General features: G+C 35.9%; 2 protein-coding genes across 3 annotated transcripts; one reads left to right on the forward strand and one right to left on the reverse strand.

The window, feature by feature from the left end:
- Positions 1 to 506: 506 nt before the first annotated feature.
- Positions 507 to 22,461, reverse strand: plekha3 (pleckstrin homology domain containing, family A (phosphoinositide binding specific) member 3). Of its 2 annotated transcripts, XR_013819663.1 has the most exons (9): positions 22,088 to 22,458; positions 21,569 to 21,685; positions 21,307 to 21,462; positions 20,261 to 20,397; positions 19,942 to 20,112; positions 18,428 to 18,471; positions 18,214 to 18,323; positions 17,744 to 18,056; positions 507 to 1,434 (listed from the first exon to the last, which is right to left on the reverse strand). XR_013819663.1 is itself a non-coding variant. In XM_079857035.1 (8 exons), exons 1-8 carry the CDS (start codon positions 22,125 to 22,127, stop codon positions 17,935 to 17,937), a joined length of 897 nt encoding a protein of 298 aa, XP_079713161.1. In that variant the 5' UTR covers positions 22,128 to 22,461; the 3' UTR covers positions 16,914 to 17,934. The 2 variants fall into 2 exon arrangements, 1 of the variants encoding a protein (XP_079713161.1); XM_079857035.1 differs by lacking the exon at positions 507 to 1,434 and having other exon boundaries at positions 16,914 to 18,056; positions 22,088 to 22,461.
- On the forward strand, positions 9,279 to 16,905 carry gucy1b2 (guanylate cyclase 1, soluble, beta 2). Its single transcript, XM_079857030.1, has 12 exons — positions 9,279 to 9,433; positions 9,874 to 9,973; positions 10,470 to 10,657; positions 11,003 to 11,114; positions 11,826 to 11,929; positions 12,245 to 12,461; positions 12,651 to 12,971; positions 13,057 to 13,205; positions 13,729 to 13,875; positions 13,968 to 14,122; positions 15,439 to 15,629; positions 16,185 to 16,905. Exons 1-12 carry the CDS (start codon positions 9,332 to 9,334, stop codon positions 16,415 to 16,417), a joined length of 2,019 nt encoding a protein of 672 aa, XP_079713156.1. The 5' UTR covers positions 9,279 to 9,331; the 3' UTR covers positions 16,418 to 16,905.
- Positions 22,462 to 22,839: the final 378 nt, after the last annotated feature.

Raw genomic sequence — 22,839 nt, forward strand, 5'->3', positions numbered from 1 at the left:
TTTTCGGTTATTTTTCTGCCATTACTAGATTTAATGAGGACAACATGATAAGTTGAAAGTGACATCCAGGTTTGGAAAATATAATTAGATCATGCCAGAGCGTGTTTGTGTTCAAGCTCTTTCAAGGCCTCAATGCAAATGATCAGAGGGGGCACTTTGTATCCCGAGGTGAAGACGGCGTACTGTTAAATGTATTAAAAATTTAGTATATTTGTTTTGTACTAAAAACATCCTCAAGGACATTTTTTAATACTACGTCTTTTTCACCTGGGTGGGCCGAACAAACAAACCCCTTATGAATTGAATCTGGCATCCAATCCCTTTTTAATGATCTGCCATATTGTTTTCTGCCATCCTTGATGTGTGAATTCTAATCAATAATGTATTTTCATTTATATTTATGAAACTTAGTGAACATGCCCTGCTTTTAGACTTTGTTCAGGTTATTTGTTTGACCTTTGTTTGTCTATTTGTCTTTCGAACAAAGAGATAACAAGCTACAATTAGAACATATTTTATTAATAAACCATAATATAGAATATATTATATACAAATACACATCTTGAAAGACTTTTATGTTGCATTTTCAATTTAGCTGTAAACATAAGCACATAATGCAAATAGAGAAATCACATCTTTCATACTGTATAAAATTGTTGCATTTTAAACCTGGCTCAAACATTCATTATAAAGCCCTTAAAGTGACATTTAAGAAAATGCATGTCTTATGTAATCATATGTAGTTTAGTTATTTTTTAAAGCAGGAGGAACAGTTAAACATTTAGCTGAACTTTATCTTTGAGTGAAGTGTACTTAATATTGTATTTGTTAAATTTCTGCACAAAATAGTCAGATCTGACCAGCTCAGCCTACAGTAATATGCTACAAAGTGCTGCTTGGTCAACACATATGTTTCATTACAGTGCCAGTGACTCATCGCTGCCCTCTGGTTGAAATTCAAAGCAACAGCAGATGCCTGACAATACGTACAACAATGTGCCTAAAAAACAAACATCTAATTTCTCCTTAATAAATAGAAATCACATTTACTTTTCTTTACGACTAAATAAAAGTATAAAAAAATGCTTACTAAATGATACATTAACATGTTCAATTTGCAAGTCCTTTTTAAAAGTCTTTTTGACACATCAGGGTCGCTTGTCCTCATCATGCTGGTGTGGATGTCTTGAACTGGAGGAAGGTCCAGAATTTTTCAGAGTGAAAGATTCGGCTCGTGGCTGTCGTTTGTGGTTTACTGATGATCCTGTGATTCTTTTTGGATGGCGTCTGGTGTTCAGATATCCATCCTTCTCCACTCACGTCCCCAGTGGAAACAGATCTCCACGATGAGATTTCCATCAGGCATTTCGGATCCCTGGTTGTTTGAAGATGCTTGTCGCATCCTATGCTCCACAGAGTAGTTTCACAAAACATCTAAGGAAAGAATACAATTTCAATAAAATGTTTTATTTGCGCTGCTGCTTTTGCAGCAAGATATGCCTACTCCATTAGTTTGAAATTTCAAGTCGGATGCTGTCCTTTCTTCATTATATATAGGCTTACAATATCATAATTTATCAGCAGTTTTTTTCTGTTTTTCAGTTTTATACTAATCTCTGTATGTTTCCCCTGAAAATAATGTATCCATGGAAGCTTTAAATATTAATTATGTAAAAATTCAAAAAAAAATTTTTTAAAAATCAGTAATTTGTATTAGACCTTTAACCATGGGTAGCACTATGCGAGTCATCTGTATTCAATTGTCAAGACATTTTGTCTATTTGAAGATATGTAGGTTATACACTAAAAAAGTATAATTGCTCATATCTATTAGTTTAAATGACTGGCTATCGGGAAAACAAATACGAAACACCAGCACAAACAATCTTTATAACACGAGTTAAAAAAAAAACAAAAAAAAACAAACAAAACAAAAAACAGTATTGTAATGTTAAAAGACAATGATTGGGCTATCGTGAAATGCGCAGAGAAAAGGAACAGGTTACACGTGACAAGACGATCACGACGACGATTATTAAAAAATACACCTGAATGAAAGGAATATTGAATTACAAACACACCCAGAACAGTTGTTTTATTAAGTTTAAAAAACATTTATAGCCTAATTTATGTTTAAAAACTGAATAAACAACTGTTGTGTCTGCGCCAGAGTAAAACCAGCTTATCCTCAGACAACTTTTTCATAACCATGACTAATTTATGATATTCTATGATTTTAACCGAAATGGACTATCATTAGTGATTAATTTAAGATTGTCGGGAGCTAGCCTATGATGCCAAAAATGTAGGCATCTCACTGGTCTAAAATTTTGCCTGATTCAAAGTCTGACCTACTTTAAGAACTTTGCATTTGGAAGAAGACGCATTCACTGTTTGCATAAAGAAAAAAGGGACAGAAGCTGAAAAAATAATCAAATCTTACCTTGATTTTATCTGATTGATTTCGCCTCGTCTGTCAATGCGACGAACGTCAAAACACTGCGGCTATAGCGTCAGCAAACGCAGCTTTTAAACTAGATTTTATTGCACCTGAAGGTAGATTCCCTACGCAATTAACCATCAAATATAAAATAGGGAGTCCAAAGGTCTTCAGTAAACACTTCCAAGTGACCCAAGGTGTCTTCTTACGGTGCTTTCTAAAGGATATGCCTAGACTTGCTACAGTAGCAACTGTGAGACTCAAGAACTACCCGCGGCTTTTATTACATCCACCTGCATGCGGAATTTTACTAGAGTTTCCACGAAACTTTCCCTGAACTTCCAATAGGGCCTATGCCAGATTTTTCTAACGTCTCTTATCCTCTTCATTTCCAAGATGGAAAATTTGAATTTAAACACATGCAGGCCTACTATTATTCTGATATAATAAAAAAGTAGACTATAACAAAAACTTGTAGCTACGACGGTAACATTCTATTGACAAATACAGGCTACTGGGACATTTCAGGTAAACGCATGCTGCTATTTCAGTTTTTTTTTTTTTTAGGTAAAAATAAAAAATGAGGCTAATTTGAGCAGTCAATATGTTCTGTGAGTTGGAGAGAGTTAAATAAAAACGGACAAATATAGCGGAGATAAATACGCAGCATGTTCCTTCATATCAAAACATAATTAAAATAATAAAGCCCATTTTGATCATTTTTAGTGCACTCGGGAAATCTGTTACACCGTTTAGGCCACATGACAAATTGCACACAGACATCCATACACTATTAAATAAAACAGAACAGAATCGGGTCACACTTTCATAATGTGTGTCCTTAACTGCTATGGACGCCTACTTAGGCCTACATCAAAAAATAAGTATAATGCAAAACTCTTTTTCTGCTATTGAGGTGGGATAGGGGTAGCCTATATAAGGTACAAGTTTGGTAAGGTTTAGGGTTGGTTAAGGTGTAAGGGAAGTTGTCTGTTTTAAGAACAGAAGTTGTCTGTCTTAAGTATTCTGTTTCACTCTTGATTATAAGATTGGTTATGCACTGTACTTTCCATCTAAAACAAAGTTTTCAATTGGTGGAGATTAAAGTGAAAGAGAAAGCATTTCTAAGCTTGTGCAACAACACCTATGACTAGGGTTAAGACAGTTCATGATTTCCTGCAAAAAAAAAAAAAACATTCAAAATGCCCCTATTATGCTATTTTAAAGGTTGCTAATTTTGTTTTGGATGTCTCCCACAGCAGATAGCTTATACATGCATCAAGGTAAAAAAAAAAAAAACACTTTAATTTTCACATAATATACATTGCACATCACCCGATTTTTCAATGATTCTCAAACGAGTTGTCCGAAGATTCAGTCTCTATTAATCCCTCCTTTCCGCGAGCCTGCTCTGCTCTGATTGGTACACTCAAAAAAATGCTGGGTTGTTTCTGTAAACAAATTGTTGGGTTGATTATGCTGGGTCAAAAAGTTGGGCTGTTTGGGGTACTGTAAACACATTATTGGGTTGATCATGCTGGGTCAAATGAGTTGTAAGGGGGTCATTCACAAATAAACCGCTGGTTGGGTTATTTTGACCCAGCAACTGGTTACTTTTTTCATTCTTTGTGGAACTTTCTGGATTCTTCACTTCTGACTCGAGGAGCACGCCACTCGGAGCAGGCAGTGTTTTATGGTAAGTTAATATGAATGTTTACCTATATTTTTAATAAGTTGTGGTGGTAGCAGCAAGCTAATTTCACTGTTCAACATACAGTCGTTGATATGGAAGTGTGAGGGGTAACTATTTATTTCTGTGAAACATTAAATAGCCACAGCTAGCCGGTTAGAATTTTTTGACAAAATGCCACGTTAAATCCTTAGTTGAAATTAAACCAGCAATATCAGCAGCCTTTTTGAAATATGCAGTTTAAATTCTAAATTCATCATGTAATTATCGTAGGCCTATTCATTGTGAACGTTGCGTATTTAAAAGTGAGATAAGCGTTTTGTATGAAATCCATACGCGCACTTTCCTCTCAGGGCTCGCACGTAAAATCAGCGGGAAATGAGTCTCTAGGCTAGCTAGTGAGTTGTGAGTGAAAAGTCTGCTGGCGTAGTTTTAGAAATACTCGTCAGAAGAAGTGACTGAGGCAAGTTCCAGCACAGTCTGCGTGTGTCTTCTGTAATGTCTCGAACCATCGTTTCTGCCAAAAAAAGGCTTTCAAGAGCTTGATATAGCCTAGTTTTTATTATGTAGGATATGACTTGCAATCTTTATATAACGTTACAGCGACTGAGGAAAGGAGAAATAAATGGACAGGCGTCAGTTTTGAGAAGAAAATTATACCCGTTTAGTTGAACGAATGATCGTCAATATTTAAAACTTAAAAAATGCAAACTTACATGATAGCCTACACGAAGTATTTTATTGTGTGTAACATCTAAACGAGGCGATCATCAGCGCCAGTCAGGAGATTACCGAGCAGCTTTGTGGGTTTGTGAGTTTTAACGTTAGACACTATCAACATTACAGTAATATTTTACTTTTAATAAAGTAATGTTTTATTTGAATGCCTTAATGTTGATAATATTTGTCCAAATTACTCTTTTATTACTATTACTATAATTCAGTTTGCAAATACTGAATACACATTTTGTTTGTTTTTCACATTTGGTCATTTAATGTTTGCAATATTTTAATTGCATATTCAATAATAAATTGATACTTCCACAAAAAAAAACTTAACTTGCATGTCAGTTTTATTGCAACACTCTAAGTGATTGTCTGGGAAGCAGACACACTCTGTCAGTTTAAATCTAAACTAAAACGCATATCTTTTACCTGGTATTCATATAGAACATTATACATTTCTATTATTCAAATCAGTTAAATGATTATTAGGCTGCATAGGTCAGCCGGAACCAGGGACACTTTCCTATAACACCTGATGTACTCATTATTTAATAAGAAGAATGGCATCTATGCTAATTTTTGTCTTTCTGTTCATTCTAAAGTTTACTGAAGTCAGCCGGATCCAGGCCATATCCAGATCAGAAGGTGGACCTGTCCTGCGCCTGGACCCATCCATGACGCATCCCTGAAGGGCCAGCCTCATCAGCCCTGTGAAGGCCTCATCGACACGACTGATCCTCAACAAACTCGTCTCCATACCGGTGTGATGACTCCGACTTCCAACCAGATGGAACTGGATAAATATTCTGAATTTTCTTATTCAATCTGACCTCTGACCTGTAATGCTGCCTGAATCATAATCATACACCGTTCGCTCGATGGCCAGAAGAGAACTGAACGACTGAGCCTGGTTTCTCCCAAGGTTTTTTTCTCCATTCTGTCTCCTGATGGAGTTTTGGTTCCTTGCCACTGTTGCCTTGGCTTTTGGCTTGCTTAGTTGGGGACATTTAATATTCAAAAATATTATTGATTTGCCTTAAGGTGGACAATGACGCAATTTTTCATCTAGAAACAAACTTTGTTGTATTATTTTCATGTTACAGTATTACTGTGAAGCTGCTTTGATACAATCTGTATTGTAAAGAGTGCTATATAATTAAAGATGACTTTACTTGACTTGTGTAATCAACAGGTGAGGGCCAACATGGTTGAATATTTACAAAATAAGATGACTGGTGAATTGCTGCACATTCTGTGCCTCAGGGATTAAATGAGGGGGACATGTCAGACCTTTGACATTGATTAACATTTGTATTCAATAACGAAAAGTATTAAAGAAATGTATAAAATTTTTAAAAAATTAAATGAGATTGAAATCACATATACTGTGGCCTCTCTGGTTTATTGTATTACAGAGATAATAATTTTTTTACATTCGTAATATAACAAATATTTGTTACTAATTTTATTAAGGCAATGAGACAAGAGATAACCCAGCACATGAGTAAGACTTAACCCAGCAAGAGGGTTAATTTCACCCACTGGTTGAGTCAAATGAATGACCCAGAAATATGGGTTAAATGGTAAAACCCAGCACTTGGGTCAAACCAACCCAGCGCGTGTTCTGTCCAATAGTGACCCAGCGGTGTGGTTAAGGTTGGGTTATTTTTTAACCCAGCAGTTTTTAGAGTGTAAGATGGCCCAGTGAGTCTATTGTGATTTGTCTGCCAGTGCGTGTCGAAATGCACATCACCATAACTGAACTTCAGCTCCGGATGCTTCCTAAAGCTCAGAGATTGTACACACTGTAAAGACAGTAACGATGGCGTCGATTTTACCATATCAATCTGAGGGTGAGTCCGATGATGAAACATTGGAAGAACTAGTTATTCCAGCCTGATCTCACGGCAATTCGTACGAATTCTACGAGGTGGCTAATTCGTACGAAATCATACGACCTCACTCGTAAGATTTTTGCTAAATCGTACATATTTTACGAATTGCCCAATTCGTATGAATTCATACGAATGACCTACCCCTGACCCCGCCCCTAAACCTACCCATCACGTGGGTTTAGACAAATCGTACAAATTCGTATGAGTGAGGTCGTACGAATTTGTACGAATTAGCCACCTTTTTATCACTCGTACGAATTTGTACGAATTGGTCGTGAGATAGCGTTGGTTATTCAATCCAAACCTCCATTGCAAGGACGACTTGAGCAGGATGTTTCTAAGCGATATGATTTTGAGGTACAATATGAAACGTTGCAACTGTAATTCCTCACTATCAGCATAACTTTATTATTAACTGTATCAGTAACAGCTCATACGTTACCCATGCACTAACGTGAATGACTGATTAACATTAAAGTTTGTAAAAACAAATCTTGCTCCATCCTTTATCATTATTCAAATGAGTAAGAACAACAGACAATCTGCATTGATGGACACAATTTTTGGTCATATTGGGCCCACACACAGCATAACTATTTCAGTAAGACAGTAATAACACGAATTAGCCAGTTAGCCAGAGACCTACACAATATAAAACACAAAACTATGAATTTTGAACACCTGGTAGAAAATATATAGTTCAATAATTAATCTTACAGGTTGTGATTCTGGGAAACAAATAAAGTCCTATCTTTAATGGATAAGCATTTTGTAAATCCCACTTAGACCTCATGGAGATTTGAGAAGCAATCATCAAAAGGCTATTGTATCGCTGTGGTCATTTTAACCACTGACTCTTCACATCCTCATCCTTTGGAAGTTTGAATTTGCTTTTGCAGAGCAGAAAACTGTCTTCTCGACACATGAACAAAACACCAACCAGCTACAGTGTTTGAGGTTGGGTCAAAGTAGAGGTTGTTCGCGGGCAGCACAATGAAAACCATAGGTGGGCATTATGCAAATGCATTCCCACTTTACGTATGCAGGACACGGAAGTGAGACTGAAATTCCAGACTACTCATTTAGGTGGTTCGATTAGTTGATTCTTTCATTTGGGAGACAATAACTTTTTTATTGTGCACTTTCAACTTTACAACTTTGCAGACCGTTTACATTCACAGACAGCTATATTACACACTGCATGAAAGGGAACATTCGAAAAAGCATAATATGGGCACTTGAATTTATGGTATAGGCCTAGGCCTGTCTACAAATGTAACAGGTTAGAGTTTCCAATATGAGAATATTATATTAATTGCAAAGTGAAACATTCTCTTTAAAATGCATCCCTGTTCCCCTAGTTGAGTGAGCAGTGATTTCCTTATCATCAGATGTGTGTATGTGGGCATGCTTTAATCTATGTAAGAGTATGGTTGAGTGGGAGTGTCTGTGTATCTGCATGAGTCTACATAATCTACACACCATAATTTAAAGACCATCTCCTTCTGCTCAGTGTGGAGAGAGTAGAGTCTACAAGTTTGGGATTGCAACAGTTTGTTTGTGGTTTGGAGAAATGGTAAGTAAAAAACTTTTAAATTTTTTTTGTATATAGCTTTCTCTAGTATACCACATAATATACAGTATTCCAGCAACTTTCAAATAACGGTGTGTTTGTCTCACAGTACGGCTTCATCAATACTTGTCTGAAGTCACTGGTCATTGAAAGGTTTGGAGAAGAAACATGGGAGAAACTGAGGTCTGTGTACAACACATGTAACGTGTAAAGAAATCACGGAAAGATTTGTTTCAACTAAACAAAATCTTTCCTAGATTAATGGCCGGGGTCCAGGAGACGTTTATGACCTATGAAATCTACGACGATCTCATCACTCTTCGTTTAGTGGAAGAGGCTTGTAAAATGCTGGGTGAGCATCATTTTGTATTAAGAATCTTAGTATGATATTGTTCCCTGTAACTGCAAGCTTAGATCTATATGCATTTGTGTTTATTTGCATTTATGTTTGTCTATATATGTGTGTATGTGGGCATGCTTTAATCTATGTAAGAGTATGGTTGAGCTAAGGAACTTTCTTTCAACAGGTTAGGGACTTTGTCTGACTCACCAGAATGTTTCACTTCTTTAAAAGGCCAGTTTTTGTTTGGATCCACTTTTTAATGTCTGTCTGTGTATACATTTTTGAGAAAAGAGCGAGTAGACCGTGAAAAGCCTCACAATTGCCTTGTCACAATGTCCTTGGGGACTTGCAGACATTGGTCAAGTGTCTGAGAGAGTGCTAACTATGTCCCTACTGAGGGAATAGTCCACTGGGCATCATGATGGTTGATGTCCTAACCTGTCCTCCAATATGTCCCTGAGAGTAAGTGGACAAGGACAGGTGTGAATCTCTGAGTGAGTCACACACCTGAACTCCACTCAACTGGTCTCGCAATGACCTAGACGCAATTGAAAAGGAAATTGAACTGCTGCCTGAATGTAAGTTCTGTTTCATTCTTCTTCTAGATGTCTCCTCCGAGGTGGTTTTGAAGCTGTTTGGAGAATACTTTTTCAGTTTTTGTAAGATGTCGGGATATGACACTATGCTGCGAACTCTCGGTGGAAACCTGGTGGAATTCATTGAAAATCTTGATGCTCTACACAGTTATTTGGCACTATCTTATGAGGTCAGAATACTCAATGCTTCTCAAAACTCAAAACTTTTAAAAGCAAAAACATGAGATGCAGGTCAGTGTACAGAAAAAGAGTTCTAGAGACACATTTTTTTAAAAGTTGAACTTTGTTTTTAGAATGCCGTGTCATGTGCGAGACAAAAGACAGAGAAAAACAATAAAAATGCAGCGCCGTGGAACTCAAAGACACGTTCTATGTGAATCATACAGTGTTTAATTAAAAATGAATCTCAGTTCAAATGTAATCTCAGTCCACTTATTATAGGCCTACTTCCTTTGCAAATGTTGTTACAATGACATTTGATGTTGGCTCAGTGTTTTGTTTGTACAAATGTTTGAGTAGGCTACATATGAAATAAAAACTATGAACTTTATTATGTTTCATTATTGATTAACTAATTATGGTTTGTAACTTGGCACACCTTTTTACTTAGGCCATGAATGCTCCGTCCTTTCGCGTGGAGCGGATGGATGATGGCCGAATTCTTCTTCACTATTACTCAGACAGGAAAGGACTTTATCATATTGTGCCAGGTGAGAGTTTTAACATGAAAGGCATAAAGCTATCAGCAACCCCATACAGCAAAATATATATTTTAGATAGCCTACATAAAATTGACAAAATATTTAGTTAATGTAGATGTGAAAATATATGCATACATATTTCAATACAATTTAGTTACTTATGTTTCTTCTTTTTTTGTTTGAAAAAATCAGATATATTAATATCTAAATATATTTAAATAGTCCAAAACATTTTAAATCTTTGAATTTAGTAAAAAAAATAAAAAAAGCCTCCTGAGGCAAAATTTGGTGTACATTTTGTACTATATTTTGGTATTTAGGTTGTACACTAAATAGTTATATTTTCAATGTGAAAAAAAATGTCAGTTTAGAACTTATATTAAAATATATATATATATTTTTATATGCGACTATACATTAAAGAATTTTCTTTGAGATCATAAGCACATTTTATCAATTACTTTTTCTTTTCTTTTTTCATGTTGTATTTATAATTGTTGGCCAGGTATTATTGAGGCTGTGGCGAAGGATTTCTTTGACAGTGAGGTTACGATGACCATTCTGAACCAGTCAGAAGAAGATGAGCGCACTGGAAAGAAGGAACATGTGGTTTTCCACATGGTACAGAAGGAAAAGGTGGCCAAAAGAAAGCCTCAGAAAGGCAGTGAAGAGGAAATACAAGCAGAGAAAGAGGTGTGTAAGTCCAGGAAGACATTGCAGAAAATATGGAACTGTTGTGTATTTCTCTTGTAAATTATATTTGAACATCTCTCTATGATGTTCAATGCTTTTTTTAAAAAGTGTTCTTTTTCATAGTGCATATCAGTTGCTTTGGCATTATCATGTATAACACAATAAAGGAGTGTTAACATTTCAAGTAGCTTTACCTGCTCAGAGATCAGACACTTAAATCAGTTTCAGAACCATCATGAATGTTGAAGTAGGTCTAGACTCTCAACTGTCTGCTGTCTTTGTAATTTTGAAATCATAAGTAGCATGGTTGAAAGTATGTAACCATGACAACTCCTATATCAACAGGACAAGGAGGAGACAATGAAAAGGATGACGGCCAGGTATGCCAACCTGCAGCTGTGTCCAAGGAAACGATCTCCATGGGAGATTGTGAGGAGCATTGTCATGCTGGGCCAAGGTTTGACAGATATTCAGTCACGCTAACTATTCTTTTTGCTTTTGGCACTATACAGCACATTTGAATTAATTACAAGAAAACAAAATAACTAGTTTAATTTGTATGTGTTTTAATAAACGTTTTAAAGGTTTTAGGGGGAAAATCAAAGGTTTATACGTTGATGAAAACCCTGGAAAAGTCATGGAATTTTGAAATAGCAATTTCCAGTCCTGGAAAAGTTTTGGAAAAATAAATAAACCCAGAATGTTTTGGAAAAGTCATGGAAATTTGTTTCAAAAATATTTATATAGTAGAATATAAGTGATAATATTGGATAAACAAACCACAATACTTTACGTTCATTTCGATCTATCCGACTGCGGCATTCTGTCAGATTTTGTTTTGTTGGATTGAGAATTATAACCAATCACACACGTTTCTGTTTAAAACAAATAATAAAACAAAAACCAAAATAGAAATAAATTAAACTTACATATCAATATTTAAAATAAAATGACAAGCACATAATGACATGACTAAAAATTAAACTAAAATTAACATGAAAACTAAAAATATAACAATAAAAGCTATATTAAATATCAATAAAACAATTTTTTTTAAAAATACATTTTGTTGGACCCCACTATAACAAATTTTTTTCCCCTGATTTGGCATGTTTTTTTTGGCAAGTATTACATGAATGAATGGTTTTACATTTGTATCTCTCTTAAGGCAATCTGCGGCAATCATTCACACCCAGCTACCCAAAAAGACTGTGGATTGACGAACAAGCCTTCTGTAATGCTTTTCCCTTTCACATCGTTTTTGATCAAAACGTAAGGAAGTATAAGCAGTTCACACAGAATGCATTTTTCCAAGTAAACACGTACCAGACGGACGTCTTAAACCGTTGCACTTGCGTCTCGCTTCCTTTTGCAGCATCTCGTGCATGACGTGCAAACACGCAACTCTCAAGTTAAAATAAGTTCAACTTTTAAAACTTTTTTCATTCCACTGACCTGCATCTTGCGCTTTTAACAGCGAAAACACGTTCTGTGTGAACCGGCCCTAACTTTGCATTTATTTTTATTAACAGTTCAAATGTTAAACACATTGAGTCATTATGAACCGTTTTAACCTTTTCTTTTTAGCTGGTGGTGAAGCACACAGGTGTCAACATTCAGAAGTTTGTTCCCGGACTGCAGACCTCAGGTATCCGTCTGGATGAATACTTCACCATTGTTCACCCAGAGGTCACCTGCAACATCCAGAGCATCAAAAAGTTCATCAACAGCCAGTTTGTGCTGAAGACCAGGAGAGAAATGTTACCAGAGATCCAGCAAAACCAGGCCACGCTCAAACTGCGAGGTATTTCATCCACAGAGATTTATTACACTTGATAATTGTGCTATTGTGTGCGTAGACGATTCTGATTGAGAAAAGTGGTTTCCTTTGTTACTTCCGAAATTAGTGTAAAATTATCTTTATGTAATTTTGCAAACTTTTTTGCATATATCCTATTGGTTGATGATTCATTTGCATGTGTGTGTGTTTTAGGACAGATGATGTGGATGGAGTCACTGAACTGCATGATCTATCTGTGCTCTCCTAAGCTACGAAGCCTCCAAGAACTGGAGGAAAGGGGTCTTCACCTGGCAGACATCGCCCAGCACGACACCACGCGAGATCTGATCCTGCTCAACCAGCAGAGGCTGGCGGAGATCGAGCTCTCCAATCAGCTAGAGAGGAAGAAGGAGGAGTTAAGAATCCTCTCACGCAACTTAGAGATCGAAAAGCAAAAATCTGAAAAGCTCCTTTATGCCATGTTGCCGACACACGTTGCCAACCAGCTTAAAGAGGGCAAAAGAGTAGAGGCAGGTAAAGAAACCAGAGGAACACCCTACAGAACACTTGTCATTTTCCATTCTTTACATGGATCAGACTCTTTCTGTTAATCTTTCAGGTGAATTCAAAGTGTGCACCATCCTTTTCAGTGATGTGGTCACCTTCACTAACATCTGCGCAGCCTGCGAACCCATTCAGATAGTCAACATGCTCAACGCAATGTATTCCAGATTTGATCGCCTTACAAACATTCATACTGTCTATAAGGTTTGTGTGGGATTGGTTGTTCCAATTGTTTACTATCTATCTATCCATCTATCCACACAGAAACACACACACACATAATTTTATTTGATTATATATTAAATTTATATGTTAAGTTATATATTTTTGTAATATTTAATATAATTTAATGATATTACTATATTTTATATTTCATATATTTTTTATTTATATAAAGCAAGTCACTATATATATATATATATATATATATAGTGATTTGCTTTATATAAATAAAAAATCTGTAAAAAATGTAAAAAAAATAAAATATATATGTATATATATATATATTAAATTCTATATTATTTTATTATAATAATTAGTAAGCAGCATTTTATTATATTACTTTATTTTGTAATTTAATATATTTTATTATATTTTATTTATAAAAATCATGTTATTATTTATACATAAATTATAAGGAAAACCTTCAGAATGTATTGGATAATTCACTTACAATTAATCAAAGAGAAATAAAAAAATGTAACAAAATGATACTGTCTCACAACAGGTAGAGACGATAGGTGATGCTTACATGGTGGTTGGCGGTGTGCCCATTCCTACAGAAACACATGCGGAGCGGGTGGCAAACTTTGCCCTCGGTATGAGAATTGCTGCAAGGGAGGTGACTAGCCCTGTCACAGGACAGCCCATACAGGTATGTGTGTGTTTAAACAGTCGGCTCTATGTAAATAGAAGCTCAGTATGCTCTTGTAATTTGTTTAATTTATTGATTTATTGTCAATCTAGATCCGAGTTGGCCTGCACACCGGTCCAGTTTTGGCTGGTGTTGTAGGTGATAAGATGCCACGGTACTGCTTGTTTGGAGACACTGTCAATACAGCCTCTCGAATGGAGAGCCACGGCGTCCCTGATCACATACACGTGAGCCCCTTCACATACAGGTGAATGCTAGTTTTTGAATGGGTTTAGATTCCTATTGTCACATGGCCTAAATGCAGAGGTGGACAGTAATAAAGTGCATTTACTTGAGTACTGTACTTGAGTTCACTTTTTGAGTATCTGTACCTTACTTGAGTATTCTTTTTTTCTGGAAACTTTTTACTTGAACTTCAATATACATTTGAAAGACAAATATCAGACTTTGTACTCCACTACATTTCTGTCAAGGTCCTTGAGTAGAAAGTAGTAACGTCAGTCAGGGGATGATTTTAGTTGCAGGGTTGCATTTTGGTTGGAAATGAAAGTCAGATTGACATCAGAACCCGACGTCGGACTGACGTCAGAACCGTCATTTTTGATGTCGGACAGACGTTGGATTTTGGTTGGAATTGAAAGTCGGGTTGACGTCAGAACCTGACTGATGTTGGTTTCTGACGTCAACCCGTTTTTAACTTTCAACCAAAATACAACGTCTGTCCAGCGTTGGAGATTAACGTCAATCTGATGTTATATTCTGACATCAACCTGATTTTCATTTTTAACGTTGGGTTTGGTCTTCTAAATGCGAATTTTATCATTGTTTTGGAGCACACTAGCTTATAGATAACAGTAAGGCTAACATATTCATACTAAAAGCCAAAAAAACTTTAAACAGGGCACTATTTGAGGGAACAGCCATTTGGGTGTCTGAACCCATTGTGGACGTTATTGAGTGCACTTATTCAATCTCACATTCAATCTGGAACTGTGTTCTAGAAATAAATTTGATATTGATATGAGGGTAGGCAGGCAGAGATTCAGAGGCAAGTATTACAACAATGTAACAATAATAAAACAATGCATTGACATTTACTTTTTACTTTTGATACTTAAGTACTTTTAAAAACGAGTACTTCTGTACATTTACTTAAGTAAAAATCTATATTTACAACTTTTACTTGTAGCGGAGTAATATTTGACCAGTACAGTAGTATTTGTACTTTCACTCAAGTAAGGAATTTGAACATTAATAATAATATGAAATGTTTCTTGAGCCTTGCCTTGCCTTGAAGGCTCGAGTAATACTGCTGAAAATTCAGCTTTGCCGTCACTGGAATAAATTACATTTGAAACTATATTCAAATATAAATGAGTTCTTTTAAATTGTAATTATATTTCACAATATTACAGTTTTTACTGTATTTTTTAATCAAATAAATGCAGCCTTGTTGAGGATAAGAGACAAGCGAGGTCTTGATAAGCACTGAGGCCTTGTGTGTAGCCACTGAAACCCAGATCTAAGAATAGCACTAAACAGAACATCACTTCTTGTCCACAGTGTGTTAAAGGACAAAGGAATCTTTGAGATCGCTGAGAGGGGTGAGATCGAGGTGAAAGGCAAAGGGCTGATGAGAACATACTTCCTGCTGAAGAACCTCCAAAAGAGTGATGAACAGATCATGGGTTTGGTCGACGGAGAGACGTGCGTGTACCAGGAAGACACAGAGGTCGTGACAGATGACTCGAAGGGTGAGGAAACTCTTTTGACCCATTGACCTTCCATTCACTAAAGTAGGACATGTTGTTCATTTCAACACGTTCTTATTATCCTGCCAGATTTTAGGGTTAGGGTTAGTCTAAAACCTGTTTTTTTTTTATTAGATATTTGTAATATTATACAGTATATAAACCCATCACAGGAGTCTTTTTAAGGCCTTTTGGTGGAGAGACCCAGTTACATATTGCAAAATATTGTTCAAAAGACTTAAATGCTCACCAAGGCTGCATTTATTTAAAGATATAGTAAAAACAGTAATATTGTGAACTATTATTACAATTTCAAATAACTGTTTTCAATTTGAATATATTTTAAATTGCAATTTAATCCTGTGATGGCAAAGCTGAATTTTCAGCATCATACTCCAGTCTTCAGTGTCACATGATCCTTCAGAAATCATTCTAATATGATGATTTGCTGCCCAAGAAATATTTCTTATTATTATCAATGTTGAAAACAGTTGTGCTGCTTAATTTTTAAGCAGTGTATTTACATGTATGCTTTTTTTCAAATTGTCATTTGCACAGAGGAGAGCCATGAAGATGCAAATTATGTGCAGAAAGAGGACACAAAAATGGTGGAAAAGGTTGAGAATGAAAAAAGTCATGCATCATCATCTCTCCAGTCAGGCAAAATCTCCCCTGATCGTTTAATTCAGTTCGATGTCACACCAGCGTACGACAACCCCACTGACTTTAGACATCTACACAATGGTCTTCATTCAGACAGCATTAATACTAAGTTCTGCTCGATACTTTAGTCCCAACATCACCAAGTTTTAAGATTTAATTTCAAGCCTGCCGTTCAGAGGGCCAGTACCACAAATTAACAGCCGTAACCAAAAATAGGCGGTACCACATGCTCTGTGTAGTGTATAATGACTGTTTTTCACAACTCTTCTAGAAACAGCAGGGGATTTCTGCTTTGTTGATACAGATTTATCATTTGGGAAAAGCAAGTCTTCACGCTGATTCCCAGTGCTCATTTGCACCTGCTTGGTTGTCCGCTGGTGATGGCCGGCAGTAGCACCTCCCCGCTGAGAAAGCTAATCTTCCTCTGGAGAAATTAATCACTTATTATAGACTGTTTTCAAGTGGAAATCAGATGGCAAACACAGATGACCAGAGGAAGATAAACATACTGTTGCTGTACAGGGATCTGCCGTCTGTTAGGTAACATGGGAACTAATTATTCAATGCCATTCAACACCATGCAATCTCTCTTTTTCTCTCAAATAAAAACATGACTGCATGAAAATGTTTCTTATGTATTATTAATTCTCTTTGCCTCTGTGTTTGAGGAAAACATGATTACAGATAATATTAAAAAAAAAAAAACAACTCATAATTATGAAATCCACTTTACAATTAGGTACCATTTGTTAACATTAATCAACTGCATTAATTAACATGAACAGTGAAAAAAGACATTACAACATTTACAATATTAGAATAAAAAAGTTGTATCTGTTAATATTATTCAATGGACCTGAGCTAACATGAACTAACCATGAACAGCTGTATTTTTTATTAACTAACATCAACAAATAATAATAAATACTGTAACATATATATTGCTCATTGTTAGTTAATGCTTTAACTAACGTTAACTAATGGGACCTTATTGTAAAGTGTAACCAGACACTCTTATATTTTTGGAGATAAAATAATAATCTTGCTAAATCTTTTTAATAGTTTTTACCAAACATTACAATAATTAATAGATTAAATTCCTCCATGCGAAGAATTAAGGCCAAAAAATGTTTTTTTGGGGGGAGGGGGAGACTCTAGTGACATACAAAAATAAATAAATGTATTCTGCATCATAAACTAATGAACAACACTGCATGCCGAGTGAATAAAAAAACAAATCTTTGAAGTTAATGTCAGCACGTACGCACAACCCCTTGGCACAGTAACAAAAACCTTTTCAGCAAGGTTCCCATTTAACAAAGGCAACTGCACAACACATTAAAAATCCAGTACAAACATCTTCAACTCTTCACTGAAGGGATACAGTAATAATTATGTATCACAAAAAAAGGAAAAACATCTTAGCATCAAGGCAAACGAATTTCTTAAAATACCTGGAAGAGTATAAACATTCAACTCAGATTGTTTTCTTCATCATCTATTTTTATAAAGTGCCGCCGAATTCTTCATCGTCAAGAAATACAACACTAGAAGTCAAATCCATCTATACAATGCTGCAATCTTTGACTGCATAGCAGTACGTGTTTTCCTTTTATTCCCCGTCTCATAATCCGTCTCGCATGGTTCAGAGGGAAAGGTCAGATTCCGGAGTGTCAGTTTCCGACAGGAACTTTGTGCTCGTTCCAACCTCTTCTGGGATACTCGGAGTGGAGTCACCGTTGATGTTGGCTCTGTGAAACATCAAGCCTGTGAAAAACACAAGAGGTGAAGTGATCATGATCAAGCCGATCATTTTTAGGGCCACAACAATAATCATTTATTCAAGCTTCAGTGACTGCTCAAGCCTTGAATCTGATCTGTGTGTATGTTCAATGGTGTGTGTGTGTGTGTGTGAGAGACTCACGCTCCATATCCTCGGCCCCTCTGTCGCTGTGAGCCTCTGTATCTGAGCATGTCCGCGTCCGCCTCTGGGTGGACTTCTGCAATGCCATGCACTCTTTTGGCAAGCTCGACCTTGAAGGAAAACAGCACCTGCATTTATAGCCACTCAGAAAATAACAGCGTAAGCTGTCTGGACTGAAAACAAGAAGTCTGTATGTTTTGTAAACATTGTGTACCTTTCATAATTGTAGGTGCCGGGATGGCTGATCGACCGCTTCATCTACGCAATAAGAATAAAATATGTTTGACTTAAAATTTATGAACAATCACATGCCAGACCAGTGGTGTTATGGTTAACTAAAACTGACTAACCAAAACTATTTCATTAACTGAAATAAAGATCAAATATTGCATGAAAAACGAAAACTAGAAACATTATTCTGAAGTACAAAAATTACAAAAAATAAAATAAATGAAAGATTATATTTTAAATTATATTTAAAAATGTAAATATTTTTTTTATAAATGAAAAATAAAATTATATATAGGCTATATATAAATATATATATTTAAATGAAAACTGAAAATATAACAATAAATGATAAATTCAGATGATTGATAAATACTATATAAATAATACTAAAATAGCACTGTCATACATCTTCCCAATAAATGGGTGAGTAAAGAACATGCCCAAGTCATATTTCACCCCAAAATGCAAAATTTAGTAATTTATTTTCCATAAACAAAATGAAGCCTTTTTCAGTTAAGGCATATTTCCTTCCAGTTCTCATTACTGTGATGCAAAAAATATTTTCATTACATTAATGTGAAAAAATAGCAATTATTAAATAGGCAAAGATTTAATTATATGAGAAAAATGTGCTTAATTTAAAGGTGCAGTAAGCGATTTCTGAAAATGCTGTGGAAAGTGGATAGGACCGAGCACCACAACAGACTTGTAGCCAATCAGCAGTAGGGGGCGTGTCCACTCGTGATGGGGGAGGAGAGAGAGTGAGCAAGAGGGAGATTTGAAGGGAGACTGTAGAAGGAGAGATGGCTGAGAGACATTACAAAAGAGAAAAGCTCATAAGAATATTACTGGGAAAAGAAGGATTATGATCAGGCAAGAGTTTTAGGACCTGCGTTAATATTAGAAAAGCTTTCCAGCACTGGAGAAACCTAAGTGGAAAGCGGATGCCGAGGTTGTGTTATTTCTGCTCCATACGTGAGTAACATTGGCTTTGAGTTTTATGTGCTGCTGTCGACTAACAACGAACTATTGCTTGTATATACTCGTGTACTGTGTGTTTATTTTTTGTTCGTCATCTTTGCTTTATTTTTCGCAAAGCTTTATTGCGCTTCACTTCAGCTATGATAAAGAGACATCAACTCTTGCATTGCGTGTTTGTGCATTTTGGGGGCGGAGAAATGAAGGGAGGTGTGTGTTTGTTTAGGTTGATTTAAAATATCAACAGTGTTCAACAATGAAAACTAATGTATCATAAAACTAATGCAAATGTAAAGTAAAAAATCAAGTATATTTTTCCTATATACATACTCTTTATATGTTTTCTCCTATTGATTTTGGGGTCAAATATGACCTAGACATGATATTGTAAGATTCAACCAAATAACTTGTATCTCAAATAAAATAACCATATTACACACAAATAGCAAAAGGAACTTTATCCAGGTAAAAAATTAAAAATGAAGGTAAACTGTATGTGATTTGTGCTTGTGTCTTTACCCGAGACATCTGGACGGGAGAGGGGTACACAGGGGACATTATGGAATCAGATGGACTGGATTGCAACATGTCAGTCTGGAACTTGGAACTGGCGATTTTCATACATTCTTCCAGTGTTTTGATGAAGGTTTCACAGGTGGCACTCAGTAATGAGGACGCCTCATTCCTTGTCTGGGAAATATAAGAAAATACAACCATTTGGTTTAAAAGACTAAATTTCTATGATAACCTTTTTTTTTATATATCAGATCGACCTATCTGCAATAATTGCTGTGATTACTGTGGTGCGAATGAAAAAACAGCTGAGTGAGTGTCTAACCTCAGTGCTGGCCACAGTAGATTCTCCTTCCTGTTCCACAGACTCCTGAATAGTGTGCACCTGCTGCATTAGTAAGTCACAGTACAGACGCAGCTCCGACATCTTGGTTTTCAGTGATTCTGTGGTTTCTGTTAAATCTGCAAAAAACCATTAGGAGAGGAAATGCAACTGTTAATGGCCCTTCTTATTGCTTAGCAGTCAGGATTACTAATGTTCAACTAGGAAACATTAATTCAGTATATGAGAGCCTTTGTGTGTCTGTGTGTGTGTGTGTACTTGTACAGCTATCTTTGTGAGGACCAGTTTGAGTTTTAGACCATTGGAGTGAGGACAAAGAGAGTAAAGCCAGTACATTTTGGCCGGTCCTCACTTTCTGAGACCCCTTTAAAGGCCTGTTTGAGGGTCAAGACTTGGTTTTAGGGACAAAGTTATAATTAGGTTAAGGGTAGGTTTAGGGTAAGGGTTCGGGTTAGGCACTTAGTTGTGATGGGTAAGGTTAGGGTAAGCGGCTAGAGATTGCATTGTGTCAAAGAATGTCCTCATAAAGATAGATGTACAAGAATGTGTGTGTGTGTGTATTAGTGCTGCCAAACATAACAGTATATATATATATATATATATATATATATATATATATATATATATATATATATATATATTAGGGCTGTCAAAAGATTAATCGCGATTAATCGCATCCAAAATAAAAGTTTGTTTTAAATAATATATGTGTGTGTACTGTGTATAATTACATTTGTATATATAAATACACACACATGCATGTATATATTTAAGAAAAATGTGTTATTTATATATAAAAAAAAATTATATTTATATATAATATAAACTATATAAATATATATACAGTATATGTATGCAAATATTTCTTAAATATATACATGCATGTGTGTGTATTTATATATACAAAATAATTATAAAGTGTTACCAATCATTTACTGTGAGTTGAGTCTTTTGCTATGAGAAGGCGTATGGAAATAATAAAAGACCAATGACATGAAAAGATGAGAACATTTTCAGAGAAGCCCTACCCCTTTCTTTTTTGGTTCTAGTGTCAATGAGTCCAGCTTTGGAGCTCCCCAGAGCCACCAGCCACTTCTGCCTCTCCGCTGCATTCACAGCCTTCACGTAAAAATGCTGCTCCCCTGGTATGATCAGCTCCAGACGGGTGTTGTCCGTTGGGTGAACTGGAGCAAACATGAGGAAGTAAAAAAATGACATAAAAATAACCCGTTTATTTTCTCGTAAGGAACAGAAGGAAGATTTTGCTGATAAGATACACGATCATCTCACCTTTAATTTCACATACTGACATCTTAATACTGCCTTTGCTGCCTTTACACACGTCATCTTCTGAATCATAGTATGAAATAATGCCATTGTCCAGCACAAACCACCTTGGCTGCCATCCTTTCATAAAACATAATTATTAGGTTAAAAAACACACATTTAAATCAAACAAAACATGCAATTTCTGAATATTCTAAACTTGAGATTTATGACTAGTCTTGTTACTCCATTCAATCAGGTAGCATACCATCACATGACAGGAAAGGAAGTTTGACTAATGACATATTTGGTATATTAGGCTACTCTAACTTAACATGGAGCTTTGACATTCAAAAACACCTTAAAGACACACAGCGTATAAGAAAAGAAGCAATTTAAAAAAACGCAATATAACAATGTTGCTTATATCCGCAGCTCTCTGTCGTATAGAGACATCATCATACAAACTGAGTACATCTTGTGCATACTTGCAGTGTCCTGTCTGACTGCAGCTCAAGTGTGCACAGTGCCATTCACTTTTACCTGTCATATAGTTTGTCCATTTGTAAAGCACTCCTTCCATTATTCTCCAAGCAGAAACCCCGGTGAAAAACACTTTAAAGCAGCTTTAACAGAGCTTGCACCAGGCAGCTGCTTGTTTGCCCCCTTCACAGGATAATTAGCATGCTAGCATGCTCCAGGCTAACTCAATGACCCCCATCTACTCGTCATTATGTCAAAAGAGCGGGCGGATCGTAAGGTAACGAGAACAATATATATTTTTTCACGGTCATTTCTCTGAAGACTGCGCGCCGCACATGCTGTGAGATTCTACTAAAGGCAGACGGAGCAAGATTAGGGATGAGATCACTGTTTACAGGCTGAACCGGAAGAGGCGTTTTACTTAGAGATTCTTCGCCGTGTAGCCACTCCACTGTAAAATGGAAAAGACAGGGAAAGCCACTCGAAAGCATCACAAAGTACATTCTAATTTCACTACAGACAGTGAAATTTCCTGCGAATTATTATTGTTGGATATTTGTGACTTTATTAGACAAAATATACAGATAAAGAAAAACATAGCTGTGCAGATATATTCTCATTTCCTTTTCCTCACGATTGTCTAATATAACGTAAATGTGTGTTTATCTTATGTATACAGTCATAATTTAATATTTGCAATTATTTAAGTTACTATAAAAGTATATAAAATAATATATTGTACATATAAATATGTATGATATAAATGTCGCATCAAGTTACTGTAGTTGGCGGAGCTAATGAGTAACACGTGA

The sequence above is a fragment of the Squalius cephalus genome, assembly GCF_949319135.1.
Source record: "Squalius cephalus genome assembly, chromosome: 22".
NCBI classification, from domain to species: domain Eukaryota; kingdom Metazoa; phylum Chordata; class Actinopteri; order Cypriniformes; family Leuciscidae; genus Squalius; species Squalius cephalus.